Genomic DNA, 23,949 nt, shown 5'->3' on the forward strand with positions numbered 1-23,949 from the left:
AAGTTAAGAAGAGGCACAAACACTTTAGGCTGTTGCCCAACTACTCTCACATATTTGGAAGCACTTTTTGGAGATAGAATCTAAATATTGGATGGACCTGTTCAACATTTCAGGTGCATGGCTTGTAACCAATATTAATTGGAAAAGTTATTCCAGGTTTTTGTTGGCTAATTACAGTGGACTCAAGAATATTTCAGAAACCAAACTTGCATCCTTCAGTTCCTGAATGATTTATGCTTATGTCCAAGAATATCTAAGTCATTGAGTGCTGACCTGCAGGATGAAATTGAGAGAGACTTTTTCTAGGAACACAGACAGAATTGTGTTGCTCCTGATATCATTGAATTGACACCTGAAACAGTAAGCAAGCTCTTAGCACAGAAACTGGCTTACTCCAGTTTCCCAAACAGTTATGATATTCAGCTCTTATATAGAGCAGTGACATCATGCCAGCTTAACAGATACAATGGGCAGGGAGGTTCCAATCATTAAATAAAAATGTAGGTTATAAAAGACCCCAGTGGCCCAGCAGTTCACTTGTGCTCATTAACTTATGTCACTGTGTCTAGGACCTGTTTACTATTAGTGATGTAGATGTCACTGAGGAAGGAAAGGAAATACATGGGTGAAATCAGGGAGCAGCTTGGTCACTCACATACCTTGTCTGCTTCAACCCCAGTCTCCAGCTGCTGTTTCTGCTTAAGGCAGAGATGTCCCACTTTAGCCAAGAGCTCATGAGGATGAATGAAGACACGGGAGCTCAGGAGGAAGGTGAAAATGTATGTCCTCTGTATTGAAAAGATGGGAGAGAGAAATAGAAAGGACTTTTAAATTTATTTTCCCCAGAAAAAATATACCCTGACGATAGACTTCTAAAGATTAGTTGAAGACTTGTCAAGAAAACCACAATGGATATGTCTATGAAGTCACCAGGGCTCAAGCTTGACTTGAAGGAGACTTGAACTTTTATCATTTAAAAAACGGAAATCAAACACATTTAGTTGCTTTTTGGGCTATAAATCCTCCCCAGTGGCTTATAGAACAAAACTGTAAATATCAGAATTAATACCAATCAGTTATGATAAACATCCAATCCCCAAAAGTACCAAAAAAAATGTAGACGGTACAACTCCAAGCTGTATCAAAGTACTCCCAGGAAGTATCAATTGAAGCAGAGGTGATGCTCTGTTGGAAAGTGTCACATCAATGCTCTATCAGGGTGAAACAGTTCATTAAGGTGGATCTCTGCTGAGCCACCCACATTACATACTAAAGACAAAATCTGTTGCAAATCTACAAAAACGTAGCCTCAGAGCTGGCCATAGGAAAACATAAATAGCCTATAGTAATGAGGCTTAACAAATTGCCACTAGTGATGTGTTCACACAAATTCTGTCTCTCTATGATGTTCCATATTTGTGGCTCTCAAGTAGGGCTTTTATTGAAAATCTAAGAATGGGGTAGGCAGAGTTGAACTGAATGTTTTAATGATTAAGAAAGTCTCTCCCCGCTCTTCCCACCAGCCAGAAATCACACATCTTTTTTTTTCTTCTACATTCATTCTCTGAGGACTTCAAATGGGCATGGGGTCTGTGCAGTTATGTCACCATACTTGGCGTGAAAAAACCCTTCAGTTTTTTATTTTTGTTTTTAGAGAGTTGTGATTTTGTTAGCGTCCAGAAAACTACAAAATAGGTGCATTAAGTTTCTCAGCTTTCAATTGTTCAGTTTTCAGTTGCTGCTCAGAGTGTAAAAAAAAAAAGAAGAAGAAGAAATGAGGCTAAAAGTGGTACTTTCGGCACAGATATCAGTAACATGATTCTGGGGAGTTGTAGAAATGGGGTAAGACCAATGGCAGTGCTCTAAACTTGCAATCAGAATGTGTTTAGTTGTTCTGTGTGCTAGGTCTGCCATGACCACGTTTACAATGATGGCCAATTATATGAACCATATTTTTACTGTGTCTCTCTGAGTGACTGTGAGTTAGAGATCAGTCTCAGTCTTCAGATTCAGAAGCTGAAGGACCTGAACCAGTCTTAGCCTCAGCCTGTAGCGCAGGAATGAACAAGGCAAGGTCCCAGGCTCAGCACCAATATTGCAAATACAAAGAAAAGAGCAAAGGAAGTCAAACTATCTCCTTGAAGGAAAGAAGCATGATTCAACCAATAATATTGTCAGGTCTATATAAAAGTGCTAACTTTTGGGCTTAGCTCTTTGTGTGCCACTATTGGATGACTTGGAACCTTGGACTTGGAATAGACTATGTTCAGATCTTCCTGGACTGGAGATTTTTTCTCTCAAGATTCTTTTGGTAAACACTCTTGCCTGTTTTCTATGCAGAAAGCTTTGTGTGTTACTTTGGTGAACAATTTATGACCGCACTAAATACCCTGAGCATTCTGGCGGTGTGCGTGTAACAGGCAGTACAGAATGTAATGAGACTTCAGATCAACTTAAAGAAAATGAACATGCAGTACATGTAAGGAATTTTTAAAAGAGAGTTGTGATAATAGATGGGCATTTCTTACATCTGTTGTCCCGTAAGATTTCTGCACACAAGGTGTAGCACCCCCTCCCAAGTGTTTGCTTTCAGAAGTTCTCTTTTCTCGTTTAATGAATTACATTCATATTCTACTTTGCCCCAAAGATGATATAAAATAGAGATTCCCTGGTTACATTCGAATGAGGATGGGATGGGATATCTTTGGCTGAAAGAGTGTGGTTGGCTCAAAGGCGACATTCAGTTTCTATTATTCAGTATCCATTATCACCAAAAGGGCACCAGAAAAGGAAAGTGGCAATATTTCAGAGGCTGTTTGGGATTTCTGTACTCTCAATATATTTGTTACCTCAAAAGGCTGCTCAGAAGAACTCCCAGAGCTGAGTAAACCAATGGACAGAGGTTCACAAGGCATGTTAGTGCAAATGAAGCCCCTCTCTTTGGACCATAAAACAAGGCTTATGAGGTTGCTTTGAAAGCTAGCTGTGTTATTTGTACACATGTGTGCAGGACAGCCAATTTGCCTCCCTGGTCGTCCCGTTAGAAGTGGGGTTATTATGTGTGCAGACACACACAGGCATCCAGGGACAGCTTTCGACAGCTGTCCAAATCTTGCGAAAGATGGAGTGGGTGTAATGCTTCAAAGCAACGGGCTTTGTTTGTGCAAGGGCCACTTTGCAAAACACGCCTTTGGAATGCTTTGTCCGTTCTCAGCAGCTGCAGTTAGACAGGCTGAAATAGGGCCCTCTTGCTTTTCTGGCTTTGATTCTTTGAAGATGTTGTCTTACAAAGCTTCTGTGCTTCTCTTCCAAACCAAAGCCAGACTTAAATTTCGTCTGTTTGGGGGCCTTTTATGTAGGGCCTTTTGCCACCAATGTGCTTTAATGAAACTTGGCTCAATCTGTTTCTATGAGCTCCTGATTAGCTCTCAGAGGCAAGAGAGTTTTTGCTCAAAGCTCTGAGCCCCAATTTACATTCACTGACCTTTTTACACAAATCTGAATGAACCCTTTCTTTAACGCTTGCATGTTAATTTGAAGGTATCATAAAGTCAAATTGGGTTATTTGATTGCTGGACCTTTGTATACCTTCCCAATTGCTGGTTTGTGGGGCACAAACCATTCAAACCAGTTTGATCAGACCTGGCGGAAAGAAGATAGGATTTTCCAAGTACTATCTTGTTCTTGGACATAGTTTCTAAATAGCAGTTGCAAGTTGTTGTGGTGATTTTAATTGGTGCCCAAGAGATCAATTAAGGCCAGATTTTCCTTCCAATTGGATCTGTTTTAACCATGATAATTCATTCATGTATATTGACCCTTGAAATAAATATTAACTGTGCATTTTGAGAGGCCATGGCTGGGTGCCATGATTCATAATTTAGCTTTGAAAATTAATATTGTAATTTATACTGTAATCCTATCTATGTCTATTGAGAAATAATTCTTATTGAGTTCAGGAAGTGCTATTCCCAAGGTCAATATGTGTAGGGTAAGTAATCAAATAACTCAGCCTGTAAGGGCACCAACTTTAGACCTTTTCTTCAGATATTTGGTTCAGTATTTCAAATGCTAAACTTGACATTTGGTGGGAGATTTTAAATACAGCGGATTGGTTCTTTTTTCATTGGGATAATTCTGCAACATATTCTGCATTGAATTACGTTCAGGTATTGCTACTGACCAGGCAAATTTGTTCAGTTGCATATAGCATACTTTTGGTGGATTAGAATTGCCTCTAGTTTTTCTAAGCCATGTTCCCCCTTTTTCTTTTCATCCTATCATGGCTATAGCCAAGCTTTGAAAAGGTGGGTGGGCTTCAAATGCTGTATTTGCAAGGCTGTATCACAAAAAATAGGACTATTGCATCCACTTCTACAAATCCATGGGCAGGTTATAACCTTTGAAGAGATTCCAAGTGGATCAAGCAAATGCCCCTAATTTTATTTGCATATATTTGAAAACCATCTCCCCCAAGAGGACAGACTGTTAAGCTTGTTTTTTTAAAAACATGTATGGCTTGAGTGAGTGAGGAGCAGATTAGCAGACCTCCATGGAGGAAGTCTTGAAATTAATTCTGGCTGTTTAATGCAGTTAAAATAAGGCACAACCTTTGGCCACAGACAGGAAGGGAGACCTACCCTCCAATCTGTCTGCTTGAACAGAGATAGCCGACTTGCCGTGACAGATTATTGATGTAGGTCACAGGGAGAGGACAACCAAGTACAAACTGTCCAGAAATGACATGCCTCATTTCTTTTCCTGCTCCCTTCCTTTGCTGGCAAGCTGTTCTAAGTGTGGATAAACTCACAGTGTATAAAAATGCAACGGTGCTAGGTGGCATTTCCCCAATCTTCCCTTCTATGTGTTGAGTTCAAGTGTATTTCTTTTCCTCCATATTATGTCCCCTTATGTGATGGTTGAATAGGAAAAAAAAAAAAAAAATCACACCGTAGTGATTCTTGGCTGGTTCCAAGAAACTAAACAGAGTCAGACCTACTTAGAATTAGGATGGGAGACTGTCAAGGAACCTCCATTCCAGTCCATCACAACCCACCATTGAATGTCCTCAATATGGAAATGCCATTTTCGGTGGCAACTCCATCTTCTCCCTAACATGTATTTCAGTGGAGCTACTTGAGTTGAATTTGATGTAGAACATAAGAAGACTATGATGCTATCATTAAAAATGTTTGTCTGAATGTCAGGGGCAGCCCCCATGATATGGAATCTAAAGTCTCGTATTACTGGGAAAAAATGATCTGGACAGTCAAATATAGTTCTCATTGGAAACGATCATACTTTCGACTCATTGATTTTAGTGGGACCTAAGTTTAACTAGCCCCAATAAGTGCCACAACCTAGCCAAAAGCAAAGCAGAGTTGGATTTGTTTAATCTTTGGATAGGAGACCACTAGGAAATTTCAGAGCTGTAGGCTTGAGAGAGAACTGAAGGGAAAAAAAGAAGGAAGGAAGGAAGGAAGGGAGGGAGGAAGGAAGGAGGAAGGAGGAAGGAGACAAGCCACTTCCTAACTGTTGGCAATAAAAGTGAGTTTTTCCTCTCACTCCATGGGCAGAAGCAGGGCAGGGCAGCTTTGTTCTCCGTCGTGCAAGGCTGACTTGCCTTTGCTCTGTGTGAACGGAAACAACAGATATAAAGAAAGCCTCGTCTGTCAGTGATCTTATTCCAGCAGGCTAGGTTACATTCCTTTGTGGGCAGCTAGCTCTAATTCACACCTCCATGCTAATTCTGATTTAGGTCTGTGGGCTGCCATAACCCAGCCAATGCTTATCACCAGCATGGCTTGTGCCAAGATGCTGCTGCTTCTTCAAAGGCTGTGAGAGGTGGCCCATAGATCTCAAGGTTCCTAATGCAAATGCCTTTTTCTCTAAAGACTGTTGAATTTTCATGAGCAGTGGTTACCTTTACAGAGGGAGTGGGCAACTTCTTCTGTTGGGAGATAAATGCTTGTCCAGACACAGGCAGTCTTCACTGCTCTGGATATCAAGCCTGTCTCTTACTCAGATGCTTCTCTTCTACACAAACCAGATGGTTGGGGACCTGGTTTCTAGCTAACCTCTGTACTGACACCTTGCTTTTTCTATGCACTTTTTTTTTGGTACGTGTGTGTTTAATGGGAGAACATTTGCACCTGTGCCACCCAGTACAGCCTGTTTGAATAATAGGTTTAGCACTTCAACAAATGATTGCTTAGGCAAGAGTCTCTCAACCTCAGCTGCGTGGGGAATTCAGGGAGTTGAAGTCCACCCATCTTAAACTTGCCAAGTTTGAGAAACACTGCTTTAGAAGCTGACGAGAAGCGTTTGCGAAATACTTGGAAAAGAAGAACATGCCCAGTGTCACAGACTAAGAAAAGATGGATATGGAATCTGAGTAGCTAATCTCTCACATCTCCTGTAGCAACAGCATTTCACATATTTCAGGAGACAAACTATGGAGTCTGAGAAATGCAGAGCTTGCTCAAGTCAGGAAGTTGAACAGAAAGCAGTGCAAAGGTCTGAATTCCAAACACACATGATCTCAAATAAGGTCCACGTCAGCAAGGTTCTCCCCAGTTCACGTTCTAGTTCCATAAACAATTTCCTGTTTTCCTCTCATACCTAGAAAGGAATTAAACATCTTTTCATCCTCTCTCACATCCCTTTGAGCTCCTGCTATGGCCTAGTCTCCCGTTATTGTTATCTCTGCTTTCCTAGCTGCTTGCCAAACCATAGAAATGGAAGGGGGTATTGAGGCCATCCAGTCCAACCCCTGTTAGTGCAGGGATCTAGACTGAAGCTCTCAGATAGTGGGCATTCAGCTTCTGCTTGAACGCTTTCTGGTCATTGGTTCTACTGTTGAGCTATGACTAATAGCTCTTACTATTAGGCTGGCTCTGATATTCCACTCCTAGTGCTACAAAAAGGGGGATGGATATAGTAGCTGCCATCTGAGAAAGGCCAGCTGGCCATCCATTCTCTCCAAAGTGATGGTTCTTTTCTACTCAGTGTTGGAAAAGCATTAGTATATTTACACTGCTGAGGTCCCATCCAAGGGAGCTGGTGGAGAAGAAGCTGTTGTAGCTCCTAATTTGTGACTGATGATGAGAAATGAATTCCTTGTTCAACATGCACACCATGAGCTACAGGGAGTAGCGAATGAGCTTCTTTAACTCATGTCATTAACATAATTTGCATGTCCATTTTAAAAAGATGGTTGAATGCTTGTTGCTGTTAGATGGCACCATATGTGCTGGGTTCTTCTGAAAAGGTTGCTTCTAAAAGGTACAACCTTAATCAGCTTTTGAGTAATGGTGATGTATAAATGTAGAATAGTTGAGGCCAAATTCTTTTGTAAAATCTCATGCGATTGTTTTCCTCTCTTTTGCACTGAGGGGGAGTTAAGGAACAACATTTTGTAGTTCCTAAGTGACCCGTTGCATGGCTTATAACTCATGAAATCCCATTGCCATAAGCCCTGCCTTATCCACTTCGGAAATGTGACCCTTGGTGTGCTACAAAACACCTGCTGTGGTCCTCAAACTACCAGATGCTGTGCAGTCCTGGCCTATAGACAGAAGGTTAAAATATCAATATTGCCGCACTGTGCATCAGATTATAGATGAAGTGTCCCTTTAAATGCACAGGAAAAGCAAGACCTACTCATATGTATGCATATATTGTGTTTGTTATTGCATTTACATCCCACTTTTTCTCTGGAACTCAAGGCAACATCCATGGGTGTATCCTCCTTTGATCCCCAGAGCAACAACCTGGGAGCCAGCTGGGTTGAGAAATAACCCCAAGTCATCCAAGGAGCATTGTGGTCAAAGGCACACTTGGGCCTTCTGTAAAGTCCAACACGGTAACCACAACACTGGTTTTACCAGTAGGAAGCAGTGTTGACACTGACAGGCCAATTTGTGTAATCACAAGGAATGTTTGTTTATTAGATTTCTAAGGCTGCCCAATTCAGCAGTGACGCTGGGTGGCATACAGATTACAAACCATATTACGTTCCAAAGAATCCAAGGTTGATTATGTTAGGGGGAACAAGTGAGCACCATAAATGTACCAAACATCCTCCAATCCAGGTGGGCACACGCACCCCAACTGAGCCCAGGACCTGAGGAAAAAGCTAGGTCTTCAAGACTCATTGAAAAGCTAACAAGACCCAGGTTATTTGAACCTCCAGGGGGTGGGGTGGGGGGCTATTGCAGAAGGTAGACACTGCAACCAAAGGGGGAAATTGTCAAGCCTTACAAAGATCTTAGGTCAGTGTTGTCCAAACCTGGCCACTTTAAGATGAGTGGACTTCAACTCCCAGAATTCCAGTCCACTCATCTTAAAGTGGCCAAGTTTGGACAACACTGTCTTAGGTAAAGAACTGTGTCAGTGAGAACACTGAGCAAACATTCCAGCTTTTTGACTTAAGCCTCATTCGCATCAAACGGTGACCTTCTTTGAACCAATGGCTACCATTCACAAAGAAGAATGCCATCTGTCTAGGGTCCTGCTCTGAAATGTTGCATCTTGGCTGTGATTTTAAAAACAAGCCAAGGGAATGAAAACCTTGAACTCTGAGACTGAACGTTATGCCCTGTGTAGTTGTCAGAAGATTACACAAATTTTTGGGGAAAGGAAAAAGAAAAAAAAAAGAAAAGAAAAGAAAACCCTTTGGAATGAGCTCAAAATGGAACAAAAGAAGGCTTGGGGTGTTAAAATAGGAAAGAATGAAGTGAATTTCTCTAGTGCCTAAACTTGTTGCTAAGAGACGTGTTAAATTAAAGGAGGGAGAATAGAGAGGGTGAAAGAGCAAGGAAAAGAGAGACTAAAATAGTAACTGCTAGTTAAGGACTAAGAATGTAGCAATATTTTCTGGGGAAGAAGAAGAAAAAAAAATGTTGTGCCCCTCAGTTTATGCTGCTGTGTCTGGAACTGTTTATTTGTTTGAGTGTTTGGAGAAATGGTTGCTTGCGATGGTCATGCATCAAGGGTTATAGTTAAGTACATTCCATTCCTAAATTCCAGGGGTGGAGGTTCATTGCCCTCTTGTGAGCGCACACATTTCCCTGGGCGCAAAGCAAACTCTTGTATGCAAATGAATTTTCCTGGAGTGCCTGTAGGTCTTTTTTCCTCCCTCCTACTCTCCAGCATGGCAGGTAAAAAAATGGATGTTCCAAGTAACCCCTCCCATTTCTTTCTTTCTTTTCTTTCTCTACCAGCCTGGAAAGTTACTGTAATTCTTCCCTAGAGAGGCATAACGAATATGTGAAGGAGCAGATTTTTTTTCAAACTGCGTGCTAATGCAGTTCCAAAATTAACAGGAGAATGTCCAAGCCAGGTGTTTGTCTGATCTATTACAGAAGTTCACTGTTGTGGAATTTTCACTTGCTCAGCCCAGGATCAGAATGTATTAGTTGCCAAGTCAGGGGGAAAAAAAGAAAGGGAATTCAGGTTTCGGTGGTGCATAGTAAGAGGAGTAGAACTAGAGTGGCCCAAGACACATCAGTTTTGGGTGTAAACGCGCAAAAGAATCAAATGATACTAAACGAATAGGCCATCCTTCATATTCTTATCACACATCAAGGTATTTGCATATTAAACATAGAAGATTTATAACCTTTTGATGCAGATGCTGGGAGGATGGATGGACAGACAGACAGATGGAATAAAAGATATTTTTCTTGCATGCAGTACTTTTCAAATGCACCTTAGATTTTTATTTTCCCGTACAGGCTTAAGTCAAAGTCAATTCTGGGAGTTGGTCCACTCATCTTAAAGTGGCCAAGTTTGGACAACACTGTTTTAGGTAAAAAACTGTGTCAATGACTTTGACTTAAGCCTGTATGGGAAAATAAAAATCTAAGGTGCATTTGAAAAGTACTGCATGCTAGAAAAATATCGTTTATTCCATCTGTCCATCCATCCATCCATCCATCCATCCATCCATCCTCCCAACATCTGCATCAAAAGGTTATAAATCTTCTATGTTTAATATGCAGGAATACTACGAAAGTTCTTGTTTCCAAAGAGAAAATTGTTATCTACTGAACGAGTATATTTTGGCCTGACCATACAATAAATCTTGTTCTTGCAAGATTTTTTCAGGCGATATCCACTTTTTGTCTATAGTATTATTTATTAGTTATGTAAACTCATGGAAGAACAGGATTTAAAATACACAAATGATTTAAAAAATCCTCTCCAAAAGCAGGAAGTTGTTGCTGCCTATAAACAACTCCAGGACTAAGGAAGGAATTGTCCTTAATTATTTCTGGAGTTGTTGATAAAAAACAATTACTTACTTCCAAAATCCCCTAGTTCTTTCAGCACCTGGTTCTAGGAAACCAACAGCAAAAGATGAGTGACATTATAACCATCTACTTACATCTGGATAATAATCCATGGTGGGAACCAGATGCTCGATGAGGACCTCCAGGGATCCAGAAATAAGATTCCCATCCTGATAAACAGGGTCGCCATTCCTCTCGCCTGTGTCTGGTTGCACCTGTCCCCTACATCCCGTCCCAAGCATGCTGGAAAATATTGGTGTCTGTGGCATAGTTTCCTGTAAAAGCAGAGGAAGCAACATGAAAGAAAAGGAAGCAATGTGAATGTCCTAGAATGGCATGTCTTTGGGTCAAGCCTTGTTAGGAAGAAATGCCAACTTGATCTTATACACCATCAAGGTTGGCTTATTCCTTTGGAATCAATGGACTGATGCATGACCAGGAGCATAGAAGCAAGCTATGTGCTCTTGCTGTGAGGGATCATTCTGGAAACTATGGCAGACAAATCTAGAAGCTTGGCTCTCACAAGCCTTTGGTTGTGATTTAATTAAGGGCAGGCCCATGATCTTACTTGGCTGGCAGGATAAGATTTGTCTCACAATGAAAGGATTAAAAAACAACCAGTGTAACTAGAAAGAAAATGATTACAGAGGAATAAGTCCAACACGCTACATTTAATCTCTTACTGCCAATATATTCATGCTTACACACAACTACACCCTTTTTGTTTTAATAGGGTAGGATGCATTAATTGCAATTGTTCATAAGTCTAATCCTATTAAAAGAAAGCTCCCAAATCAGTTAAAAACTGATAAATACAATTTAAGAGCCCGAAAGAATAGAGTTGCTTTAAATCAATGTGCATAAAAACTTTAACAGTGAGTATAATTTAGGAGACAATTTCAGGGTTATTTAGTTCCTAGATTTTGTTCAATGCTTAGCTCTCCAGGTGTGACATGGGAGAAGATGCCTCTTTGCTCAAATGTGTTCAGTCTAAGCTGGCTGGAAGGATGCTCACAGGAAAAAAATGTCTCTTTGGTCTGTCAATACTTCCTCTCTATTCTGTTTCATCAATTTGAGATCTGAACAGCAGCATCTTTCATTAGCTCAGGGCTCTTGACTTATGATCCATTCTAGGAAGGCTGAAAATCCAACTGTTAGCCATGCCCTGCTGCTAACTAAGGAGTAGGCATTTTGAGAAGCAATCGGTGCCTGGAACATAGGCCACACCGTTGCCAAAGCTAATCTACCAGAAGCTAGACACTATTGAGGAAAAAACATGCAGGAACATAAAACACTTTCTCTAAGCTGGTCAGAAGCAGGCAAGATGAAACAAAGGCTTAATCGTAAAATAATAACATACAGTTGAGAACTGCCTTACATGTTTCTGCTTGTTCATGTAGAACAACATGCCTGCTCTTGAGCAAAGAGTAGAGATCTGTTGTTTTTTTCCCCCTACTATTGTACCTCTTGGTTCCATCTAGTGGTCATCCAGATTTTTGTAGCCCAGGTCTGTTAGTGTTATTCTTCTCCTCAACTGTCTTACTAAATTGTGCAACAATCCAGAGTTATAAATATCAGCATTGGGAAAGCAAAACTGCATGCAAGGTAAAGAAAAAAGAAAAAAAAATCAAGTTGCTATGGTTTGCTTAGAGTATAGCTACCACTAAATGCAGATGTCAAAGCGTTTTCAGTGTCAAGCCCTCCATATGGTTTCTCAATAGCTTGTGTTTACCATCCTGAATTTTCAAGGTTACTAAGCTGTACATTAGGGAACTGCTAAACAAATATATCAGAAGCTGCTCTGGTAACATCAGCTTCCTTCATTTGTTCCATGACAATTCTTCCATTCTCCATGAATGCTTCACTGTTTGACATTTATATTATCGTTTCTGAGAGGTTTATCATTGCCAGCGACTGAAATCTCCAGCAAATTAGTTCTCAGAACTTAAATAATTGAGGCCCAGAGCTAAAGAGGTGAATTTTGATTTTCAGTTACTATACAGTTCCTTGTCTTTGCATTGCCTGATCGTAGACTCATTCTGTCCCTTTTTCCTCTGGATTTGCTCTCCTTAGTTCTCTAGATCACTGGCTCTCAGTTACTCGTACAAGTAAAGTCTCCTTTTATCAAGCTCTACTTCTGATCATGTCACAGATATGTCCATGTAGTCATCTGAGCCACAAAAGAGAAGTGGTTTGACATTGTCTTCTTCTGGAAAGCTTTTCCAACTTCCCAGTCTGGCCCACAGCCCTGGAATATCCTGTCAGTCCAACTGTTAACCAGCTCTGATGCAGCTTAGCATTTCAAGATCAATCAAGATGGATGGGGAAGTGTTGCTACCTACCTGAGTTTAATTTCTTAAGTCCCACCAACCACTCTTTCAAAGAACCTGTGTCTCATCACGATAGAAACAAAAGGCTTCACCTTTTCCCAAGAACATTAATATTCTTAGAGGCTTTCTGTCATCAATTAGAACTACTACTTTTGATAGTTTTTGTTTCCCTCCCAAGCCCCTTATTTCTTTGATATCCAATCACTTCTTTGTCTGAATCCATCATTTCCTAAACCTGCTTCTTCACATGTCTATCTGTATTTCTCTTTTGTAGCCAATAGCAGGAGGATAATTTTTTGCCTTCTGATATTTCAACAGTTTAACCAGTCACTGTTGGAGATGTTATCATCACAAGATTCTTTTATTAAGCTAATCTGGATAAGTCTCTGCCCACCTAGGCACTATTTCTATTCTCCTGCAACACTAGATGCTTTTTTAAAGTTAGGATTTACATTTCTTGGAACTGAAGCTCCTACAGGCTTAAACATTTTTTAAAATTAAACATTTTGCCATGCATATTTTGCACTTGTCCAGATAGATGGCAGCATCTAGCTGAGAGTCACTGATCAAGAACACTAAACAGGACTGGCCCTGGTGACTGTTTCATTGGGGGACCATCCTGAAAATCCAGGCTGTAGGTTAAACTGGGAGGTCAGCACAGAATCCTAGAAGAAGACAATGCCAATCCATTTTCATATAATGTTAAGAAAACAGAATGGAAGTGTCCATATAAATCACCAGGAGTTAAACTCAACTCAGAGATGGCTTTAATTTATTTTATGTCTATGTGATATGGCATTTCACATCTTCTGTGATGGTAGGAGACTGTGTAAGGTGGTACCCATAATTCCTTGCAACCCATCCAGGTGAATTTAAACAAAGTAGATAATGAAAAATCAACCTCACCCTGAAAGCAAACAGACAAGAGTTTATGGATCTTTCTTGCAAAGTTTAAATATGGAGTTAGGTAACTCAAGGTTATCTATTAAGGAAAAAATAATAATTCTTGCTTTCTCTCTAAAGGGGCTTAAGTCAAGTTGGCAGTTGGTTGGGCATCAAAGTCCAAGAGATGTAGAAGAAGTTAAAGGAGTCTCAGACTCCAGGACTCCTTTCTTTGCAGTTATGGAGAAGGAGGAAAAACACTGCCAAAATCAAAGCAGAAATGCTACAACGTATAAGATGTGGAACGAGGACAGAAATACAACATGTGTTGGTAATGCTTTGCTGTGCAAAGCAGCAATTCCGAGGTCTCTTCCCTTTTAAGGCAGCTTCTTACAGTCATCCTTAATATTTATCCAGCTATTTGAGACTTTGTCTCTGTTCACTCAACCCTCAGCCCTGATGCTAAGAGACGGCATTAAAAAAAAGAAAGAAAGGCTCAAACAGTTAAAAATAGATCTTGTACATCTCGTCCAACAGATCCTGTGTGGCTATTTACAAATTAGGACAAGAAATGTTCCTAATAGTAAACAGGAGCATTTTTCCTGCAGTTCAGTCCAATGTTTGCCATTTCAATGTTTGGGAGTGATTCATGAGAACTGGAATTTGAAGACAGAATGTACAGCAGTTAAATAAAATCTAATTGAGGAATGAGACTGGATGATTATAAGCCAAAGTGCTTCTGTGGTAATTTTCAGTGGCGTTTCGTAAATTTAGTCACAAGGCATCGTTTGAGGAACACATGACAGTTTGACAACGGGCTAGAAGACGCCTTGACTTTGCTTAGCGTGCAAGTTATTTGGGAGTTCGCTTTGTCCATTTAAGGTACACGGCAGGGATTTTTGATGGGCTGCTAAGGTATACAGACCACTAATCTAGATGCATGCCCAAATTATAGATGTCTGGGAGGGAGGAAAACCTCCTTCTCCTCCCTTCCCCATTCTAGCAGGGGTCATGCTCACACGAAACTGGCAAGATCAGGACTGGTGAAAGGAAGGGCTTCTTCATATAAGAATGTGAAGGTGGACAACGCACAGAGTGTTCCAGCCCAGAATGGTAGTCAGCCACGTGTGCCCCTCCTTGCACTATTCCTTTCCACTCTCATATACGTTTCTCCATGCCACTCTCCCACTGATCCTTGACATTCTGGGCCCTGTCAGCACGCTGCAGACAAATGGGAATGGGCTTTTTTTTTTGACTGGGGGGAGAATTTTCTTAGTCGACCCCCCTCCCTCAATATATTTGTACTCCTACAAACCTTGGTTTTGCTTTGAGCTTGCTGACATTTTCTTCTTGTTTGACAGGAGCAACGTTTTGACTACCGACCGACTAGAATTGTTCACTGACAAAGATGGGTCTGTAAGCGGCTCTTAGTACTGACAGCTCAGAGCAACAGTATACAGAAGAGGCTGATGTCAGACGGACCACACAGGAAGGCTATTCCTTTCATAGCCAGTAGGTTTCCCAGATGCAGAATTACCTAGGTGGCTATTGTTGAAAACAGAAGGCAAGATACATCTCGGGCCTCCTCCAGCAGGTACTATAAAGATACCCTTAACCCATGCAGAAATTCAAGTGACTTCATGGATGCACCCATGCCATTTTCTTGGCTATAAGATAGAAGTGGTCTACTATTAGATTTTTAAAAAAAATTCCCAGTCCAGCTTACAGACTCCCTGGCTGGCTTCTCATCCAAGGGCTTATGAGCCCAGATAAAACCAGCCAGGTTCTGCCACCTGCTGAGGGTCACACTTACATCCAAGAAGGATCACAAGAATATTCTGAAAGCAGAATCCCACTCAAGCAGGTGATGCTGAACAAGTCAACTAGGCGTTTTTCAAAAGGAGTGAGCGACAGAGTGGTGGTAGGACGTTGGATTTAGACCAAAACCACCGCCAGCCATTGAGTGACTCTGGGCCAGGCACTCTTTCCCAGCCCAGCCTACTTTGCAGGGTTGTGGTTGTGAATAAAACTGGAGGAGCCATGAGCTCCTGAAGGAAAGGAAGAACATACATTTAGCCAACATGTAAATAAGAAACGTAGGGGTGGGGGAAGGCAAAATGTCATACCACCACCCTGTACGTACACAAGCCTCTAGTCTATCAAGAACAACACTTGCATAATCTCATCCCGTCATTGGTGCAATATATCTTAATTATTTTGCTTTCTTCAAATATAATGGAAACCCAAATATTTCTCAGACTACATGCTAGAAGATATCTAAACATCCTAGTACCTTTACTAAAGATTGTTGGCATTCTTAATGCTGTCCATATTACATGTGAAGGGATAGGGATTCTGATCAGCAGCCTGGGATGAGCAAGCTTAGCCTGCTTCCTACTTGGGTTCAACTTCTGTTGTCTTCCCTCCCCAGAGAATTTCTTCTCATATGGCTCAAAAGAAAAGTCTGTTTAACTGGCACTCATTGTTTAATCTCTGGGAACTGTCCAAGGCTGTCTTTTACAATGTCCCCTGAGATGAAACTGGGCACACGTTGCTTAGCACGTGTGACAAGCCGTAAGCGTGGTTTACCAGCCAGTGTGCCAACTTGTGCCCCTGTAACTAGGAAAACAGCCATCTGTGGTTTGTTTTAAGCATATTCTTATAGCAGGAGCCTAGCTGATCAGCAAACCTCTCCGTTTTCAGGGTAAGGCAAACCACAGGGACAATTTCTGATTAGTTGGGTCTGGCAATGAAGATTATATTTATTTTAATATTGCAATTGCTTTGAAATGTTCATCTGAATTCATTGGCAATTTTTGAATTCATTTTGAGCCATGGGCATGGAGTCAGTGGCTTCAAAGCTACAGGGAAATGGAGCTACATCTTTCATTTTTCTATGTCTGGGTTAATGAACAAACACCTCCTTGCCCCAAGGAGCTTGCAATCGTTCCAAACATTTGGGAGGGGCAACATTAGACAGAAAAGTTGAGAACAGTGGACTATTTGGCTCCTTTTAATTGACTGTTCAATTCAGTATAGGACAATTAGGCTGTGTTCCCTCACCGGCTTCACAAAACTAGGCAGCGAAAGTTGGAGAAGTGCATAAAAGAACAACATCCGTGTGCAGTTGCATGCAAGTTATTTTTCAGGAAGCAGAGCGAAATGCACAAAAATGGTGCATCCAATTAAAAGTTAGGAAGCGTTTGCGTAAAAGAGCTCTGGCATGTTAAGAATGTTTGCACCAGGGTGCTTCAAAAATGTTTGTACACCTTCCCATATTGAGGCTAAAAGTCCCTGCACTTGTTATGTCTGTCTTGCTGTCAAGAGAGGAGCGGAGCTCCCAGAATGCGGCTGCAGCTATCCTCTTTCTAAATAAAACCGTTCCAAGGAGGGTTTTCACTGCCTCCAAAGTACTGAGAAGTACTGTTATTATGTTTATTTACACAACAGCAGCCAAACACTAAACCAAACCAGAAAGGGCAGTTTGAAGCAGGAATGAAACATTCGCTTGACGGAATCTGACAAAAGAAAGAGAAATTCAGTCTCTGTTGAGTATTCGAGCGACTACTTTTCCCATCGCAGCCAGAACAATTAGCAATATCCACACAAATGACTTTTAACAACTTGCCCATAGTAGATGAGATCAACCAAGTGTTTTCATTCAACTTTTCTCCAGACTAGCAGAGTTTAGGATATTACTGGCTCGCCTTTGGAAAGGCAGCGGAAAGGAAGGGAAAGAGCAACAAAGGCAGGATTCAGAAGAAAAAGAAATCTTTCTTACCCTCATTGTTTTCTGGAGTATGTACATACGTTTTCTGGCATGTATAATCCTGTTAGCCAGGCATTGTAGGTTCAGCCTGAGAGGAGAGGAATGAGAGAGGAACTCTCCCCGTCCAGCAACTCTTCCCGCCAGCTCAGATCTAAAATAACAAAGCTTGCAAGCATGCCATTTCCAGACTGGCTCTGACGTCAGCAGCTGGCTGAGCACGCTGTTGGCTGAGCAGAGGCTTGTCAGATTCAAAAGGAGTGCTGGTTGACCCCATCTGTCTTTTGTGCCAACCTTGGAAAAATAACACCGATCCTCGGCTCTCCTTTGGCAAGAAACAGGTTGGGACGCCCTGCAATCCTGCTCTGTGCCTTTCCTTGGGTTTTTGCTTGCTCAGAAACCTGAGGACGTGATGGCAAAGAAAAATAACCCAGTTGCCTGGAAGTTACGTATGTAAAGGAACTTTGGAAGATAGTCTTGCAAAGTTTCTTAAAAAAGAGGTCATAAAAGCCATCACATGGCTAGCTTCCTCCCTCTTATATTCACTGCAATAAGTAGTTTCATAAGCAGAAAACAGGTAAGCTTCTGCCCAGGTTGCCCACAATTTAAGCAAGCCACAGTAATCAGACTTTGCCATATTAGTGTGGTGTAGTGGTTCAGATCCTGGGATATGAACGGGGAGACCCAGGTTCTAATCCTCCCTTGGGCATGGAGGCTGACTGGCTGACTTTGGGCCACTTGTTGGCTCTTAGCCCTAGATTGGGAAACTTAAAAACATCTGGACCCATGTGGGAGATCATGGCTCCTAACTTTCATCCTGCAGTGGATTCCTCGGGGGTTCTAAGTATAAGATGTTCTACTAAGTCAACAACAACAACAAAAACTGCAGCTCAGATCACAAATTCCTTGTAAACATACAACTTCAGCTAAAGAAAACCAATAGATCAACAGGTGTAACCTCAGCAATATTCTGACAATAACTGTTGTGAATTAGATTTGATAAATCATGCCTGAACTGAAATTTGTGACATCGTTAAAGACGAAGACGACAATACTCAGAAGTGCAAAAAGCCAGTGGTGGCAAAATGCTGCCGATACGTTGAAAGTAGTTGAAGAAAGGGAGGAAGGCAAGAGAGATGGAGGAATATTTCCCCAGTCAGTGCTGAGTACCAAAGAAGTGGGGGTGGGGTGGGGCGAGAGAGAGACAAGGATATATAGCTCCACAGGCCTTGCTGGGAAACTTGAGAGTTGCAGTGAAATGGGAGGGACAAGAAATACATTTAATAGACGGAATCAGTTGAAACTTTAGTGCAAATATTAATGCAGAAAAATAAAACAAGGAACAGTTGGAGAGAGAAGATATAAAGAACAGATGGCATTAATACACAAAAGAACTGTACAAAAATGACAAATATATGTGTTTGCCCACATGTGTGTGTGCATATATATATGTACACACACGGAGACACACATATGCGTCTGTATACTCATTGTCCAGAAATTAATTAAATGCAACAGTCTTAGCTTGCAGTCATCTTTTTTTCTTTTTCTTTTTTGCCCCCTTGCATATTAAAACTCTGAGCTGTTGGGCTGGGTGTGGCCACCTCTTTTCCCTTGCTCGGCCTGTCTGCATTACGCTAGAAAAGACACCAGGAGGTTGACGGAGTTCCCAGGGACAAATGAAGGCACAAAAGATGAAGCATTTTATCATGCTTTCCCTCAGCTGTATATGACCCTGTATTTTGCCCAACATCCATGTTTTCTGGGAGACAGATCAGAAGTGGGCTGGCTCTGCCTCTTCTTCCTGGGATGTTTTTCAGCTTCCCCATCTAGCCTACATCCCTTGGATTGTCTGGTGGTCTCTCATCCAACACCCTGAACCTGTTAAACTTTTAAGCCAAGGAGAAAACTTTGAAAACGGTAGGTGTAATGCAGATTATGGATCATGCTGGAATACAGGAAAAGGAAAAGTAAGGTAAGTACAGGATGTAAGAAGGGCCTTCAAAACTCGTGCTCTCCTTCTTCCCCCACAACATCCCACATTCTATCACTCCATGTTCATTAGTGATGGGACAAAACAGCATTTTGAGGCACCACTTTTAAAATAAGGCAAAGTTCATCCTAACTTCCCCATTACTTGGGTCCCCTGAGGACCCTGAAATTATTCCTGCTTAAGCCCCACTCCACTAATTTTAAGGGGCTGAAATCCAGCTCATTGGGTTTATTCAGAAATGAGGGCTGAGTTCCACACACTTACACCCAGAGAAATGTGCCAAAGACAGGAACTTTAGTGGGTGGCTCAGGTGTGCTGAAAGTTGCCCAAAATATTTACAACAGGTTTGAAATACAACAGGTGTGAAATACCACTAGAAGATATTTGGAGTGGTACTTGGTATTCACCATTTAGCTACATTTTGACTTAACCTTAGGTCAAAATTGTCAATTGTTTTCTGTGCCTTGATGAAATTCACTGTGTTAGTGAATTTTGCTTGTAAAAACTTGTATATTTGAATGTAATTAGATGCCCCTTAGCGATGTGCACTGCTGAATTCTTGGGGTGCTTTGTGTAGCTCTGATAAATAACCATGACTCACTAGCACAAAGTAAAGAAGGACTTATCTGCTACATAGGCTTGTTCTAAAGAAACCTTGAAAAGAAAGACCCAGTTATGATTAACTTTTCATCTTGAATGTTCCTGGTTGGATAAGGACACAATTGCCTGTTGTTCTTTCCTCTGGCTGTGTAAAGGTCAGGGCTTTCAGTTCCACCAATACTGTGGCTTTTCTTAACTTTGTGGGTTGATAAGAAGAAGGATTTTCAAGCGAGATGGGGAATGAGACCAACGGATGTTTTCTTCACAATGACTTCTATGTCCTTGGCTTGCTGTTGAAATCAGTTGGCCAAAATTTGTCCTATCCACACCTCCATGACTTTCTCCATGTGGTTCTTCTGTCCACCTGCCTTATTCTAAAGCTGTAGATACAAGGTACAATAAACACCAGGCACAGGAAACTTGTGGGGATTATTTGAGGCTATTATTATACTGGTAATAATAAAATATCACTCCCTGGATATTTTTCTTAGCTCTCCCTGGAAAAAGCTAGAGATTAAACTGGAGTATTTCTGATCCAATTCACAGCTGAGTCATTCAGCTTAAATAGTCCCATAATGAGATGAAAAAGATTTACATGGCTAAGGAAAGAAGCTCAATGATGATGATGATGATGATGAAGGAGAAGAAGATGGTGATGGTGATGATGATTTGAGTCAGGGTCTTTGTTATTTGGGACAGGTTACTTATTGATTTGTTTAATTCAATTGATAGAGCTGCTCAGCTCTCTCTACTCTGGATGGATTACCATAAATACAACCATTAAAAAAAATAATGAACAACTCCAACAAGATGGTATGAGCTGATTAACGTAACAAAGACCAAAAAGAACAATGTTGTCTCAGGGCTTGGGGGAAGAACCAGGTTTTCAAGGCTTACTCAAAGGATGGTAGGCTATGATATTGTGAGGTAAATAACTAAGGATGAATAAGAAAGAATATAACATGACCTATGGATTAAATTGTAGATTGGTTATGCCAGTTAATATATTTTAAGCACACTTGTAGTGGCAACTGATATCTAAGCATAGTTCAGGTGGCACTATGGTCCAGTTCTCTATGTTATCTTGACCTGAGGCTTTGATTTGCTCCTAAGTCATCTGGATACATGCAATAAAACCTAACTTGTCTTGGCTGATCTCAAAAATCTAAATAGTATTTGATTTAGTTAATGCTTGGATCGCAGACCACCAGAAGTCCGAAGCTGGGAGATCAGTCTGGGGAATCATCACCACCATCACCATCACCATCACCATCACCATCACCATCACCACCACCACCACCACCACCACCACCCAATCTGGAAAAATATGGTGGCAGTCCATTTCCTTATTGTAGTTGAGAAAACCACAGGGATGTGCCCATGTAGGAACAAAGCTGGATTCAAAGAAAGCAACTTCCAACACAAACATTGTGATCAGATGACCAACTGTTTTTGTTTTTGTTTAAAGATGAGGCGCCTTTGAGAAGAATTTGATACTTGCCTTAATTTGCTCTGTGCCCTGAACTGTGCAAACAGGGAGGTTGTTCAGAACATGGCAAGAAGAAGGGTGTTGCTGGTAGGCAGGAAGAACTAGCCTGGTGAGTTAATTTTGTTTTGTCCTGGTTGCGTGCCAATTTTTTTTTTTTTCCTTTAGTTAATACACCTTCTGTTGCTTAGAGTTACGGTGCATTCCTTTTCAAACTATTCTGTTTAGTTTGACAATGTATGACTAATACTTTAGCCATTTAGCGTACAATAGTATTTATACTGTTAAATGCCAATCATATGGTATTTTAACAACAGCTAAAAATATTTGGCAGTTATGGCTGAGTTCCCATTTAACTCTGACCTGTGTTTGGTTGAATAAGCCATGATTGGCTGTGATTACACCTCATGCCAAGTTGCAAACCACACATCTCACTGTTCTGCTTCTTTCTGAGACAGCTTTTTAAACATGTTTCTGATAGGAAACATCGATTGTGTTTTGTTTCAGCTTTGTAGATTGTATGAGCCCACCTGTACTTGGTAAACCAAGTTTCTGGGTTTTGAATAGCATGCAAAGCTACCAACAAACAAGCTAATTACTGGCTAGAGTTAAGTTGGAATTTAATTTGAGAGTCTTCCTCCATGTTGTAAGAGATTGTGTGCTTGTTTTCTCAAAACAAAGTCCATTTATTTGTAATGTCCAATCTGCACAGTTCTATAGGCACATTTTGACGAGTATGTTCCATGGGGGGGAATATTTCTGAAATAAGCAGGCACAGAAATTGTGGTACAAATCCACATTTAATAGATCCCATTCATCTATACTGCCACGAATGTGTACATAAGTGCACACAAATGCACCCTACACACACAACCCTATATATGCGATGTATGATATATAGGTATATACCCTGTGCAACTAATAGTAGTTATTTTGGCAAACTAAAGGAACAAACAAAGAAAATGGTATGCGAATTTTGCAAGTGTTCTTATTTCTGTTATATAATAATTATTTTTTTTTTTACTAAAGTAGGAGAAGATGAACTAAGATAATTGCTGGAAGTCAAATATAAATTGGAGGCTGAATTACAGTGTACTGCATGCAATTTACTTAAAGGTGCTTGGATAAATTGCATGCCTGATTCCTATAAAAGAGTAACAAGTAATTACAACAGCATCAATTTACATTCTTTCAACCTAGACTACTTTCTTAATTATAAAGGAAATAACTCTGACATATGCCATTTACATTCTTTTATTAAATTCATAGGACAATTTTTTAGGCTTGTTTTCTAATGTCTGCCTTTATAGAATATGATGCCTGCCTGGAATTGAAGCTTGGATAGAAACTTTGCTGTTTATCCGGTGTTGCATTGCAACGCAGTTTTTAGGAAGACAAAACAGGAACTGATTTGGGGACTGGAAATCCACCTTCAAAGGTGTATTTTGAGAGATACATTTAAATACCTGTCTTGTAAGAGAGAAAAAAAAAGACTGTATTTTGAGATGAAGGTTTCATTCAGACATGCATTACACACCCAAATATGTATTTTCATCTTTTAGTCACTGTAGGAATAATAGTGAAAAACTTGAAGGAACACTGTCAGCCTTGTGAGGTAGTCCAGACAGAAAACATGCTCAGATGAACTAATTCTACTTTATTGTAAGGTTACATTAAGAGAATCTTGCAAGTCTGAAAGTGCATCTCTCCTCCGTCACCTTTACAGCCCAAGAAACTAGGGAGCGCCCCTTCTGAGATGTTTGCCCTGGCCACGTTCCTGCTGCAGGCTAAGCTGTCTGTTATTTGGCCATTCCGTGGCTGTGGCTCTTCCCTGGTCTCCCAAGGTGATTCCCACACACCGTCACAAACACGGAAGGCAGCATCTGCAACAAAGTCCAGTGACGTTGAAATGATGGCGTGCTTCGTGACAGCCTCATGCAAAGGACACAACTTAATACTTGCATCACAACTTCTGATGGAAGTACGTAAATCACATCATTTGTATCATGACATGATATATGGGTCATCCCACATCTTCTCCTGGGTGCCCGTGGACATGGACCAGATAGATAGATTTATCCATCTCTAAAGCTTGAACCCAGTCTGGAAAATCTGTTGCAGGGAAAGAAGTCTATGGAGAAAGAGTGATGAAGATAGATCATACTAAACTATTTTCTGATTCTGTGTTAGCATTAGGTAAGATTTCTTTCTTTACTTATTTTGGACTCTCGTTTGAATTAAAAAAAATGAGGAACATCATTGGTTGCATCATCTTTTAATGCAATACGATAGATGTTTTATTTCAGATTTGAATGTGTTGAACCATAGGACAATCAGTTAAGGATGTTGTTACGTATTGAACTGAATGTCTCACTTATGTAACAGCAAAACATGTCCATAAAAAGAGCATTCTTGAAATATTTTAATCAGCATACTTTCATGCATTTGGTCACTAGTATCACCTCAAGTCTGGTTCCTTGGGTGTGGTACAGAAGCATAAAGTAGAAACATCAAGCTAATTTCAACACAGCAGATACTATATTGGCATCCAAATTGGTCTCACCTAACCTACAGCCCAACTTCACATCAAGTGCTTG

General features: G+C 40.7%; 1 protein-coding gene and 1 long non-coding RNA gene across 2 annotated transcripts in view; one reads left to right on the forward strand and one right to left on the reverse strand.

Moving 5' to 3' along the window:
* RASGEF1A (RasGEF domain family member 1A) overlaps positions 1-17,915 on the reverse strand; it is a 47,370-nt gene extending 29,455 nt beyond the window's left edge. The window contains exons 1-3 of the mRNA XM_007420744.4: positions 17,289-17,915; positions 10,391-10,570; positions 660-788 (exon numbers count right to left, since the gene is read on the reverse strand). Coding sequence (XP_007420806.1) covers positions 660-788; positions 10,391-10,570; positions 17,289-17,315 — 336 coding nt within the window. The 5' untranslated portion in view covers positions 17,316-17,915. The remainder of the gene's footprint in view (positions 1-659; positions 789-10,390; positions 10,571-17,288) is intronic.
* Positions 1-23,663, forward strand: part of LOC148216922 (uncharacterized) — a 49,299-nt gene extending 25,636 nt beyond the window's left edge. The window contains exons 2-4 of the long non-coding RNA XR_015793608.1: positions 14,869-15,101; positions 21,335-21,464; positions 23,079-23,663. This is a non-coding gene — a long non-coding RNA (uncharacterized LOC148216922). The remainder of the gene's footprint in view (positions 1-14,868; positions 15,102-21,334; positions 21,465-23,078) is intronic.
* The last annotated feature ends 286 nt before the right edge of the window (positions 23,664-23,949 follow it).

The sequence above is a fragment of the Python bivittatus genome, unplaced genomic scaffold (genome assembly GCF_059951505.1).
Source record: "Python bivittatus isolate LINGU-HERP-01145 unplaced genomic scaffold, Pbiv_v1 ctg000050_np1212, whole genome shotgun sequence".
NCBI lineage: Eukaryota > Metazoa > Chordata > Lepidosauria > Squamata > Pythonidae > Python > Python bivittatus.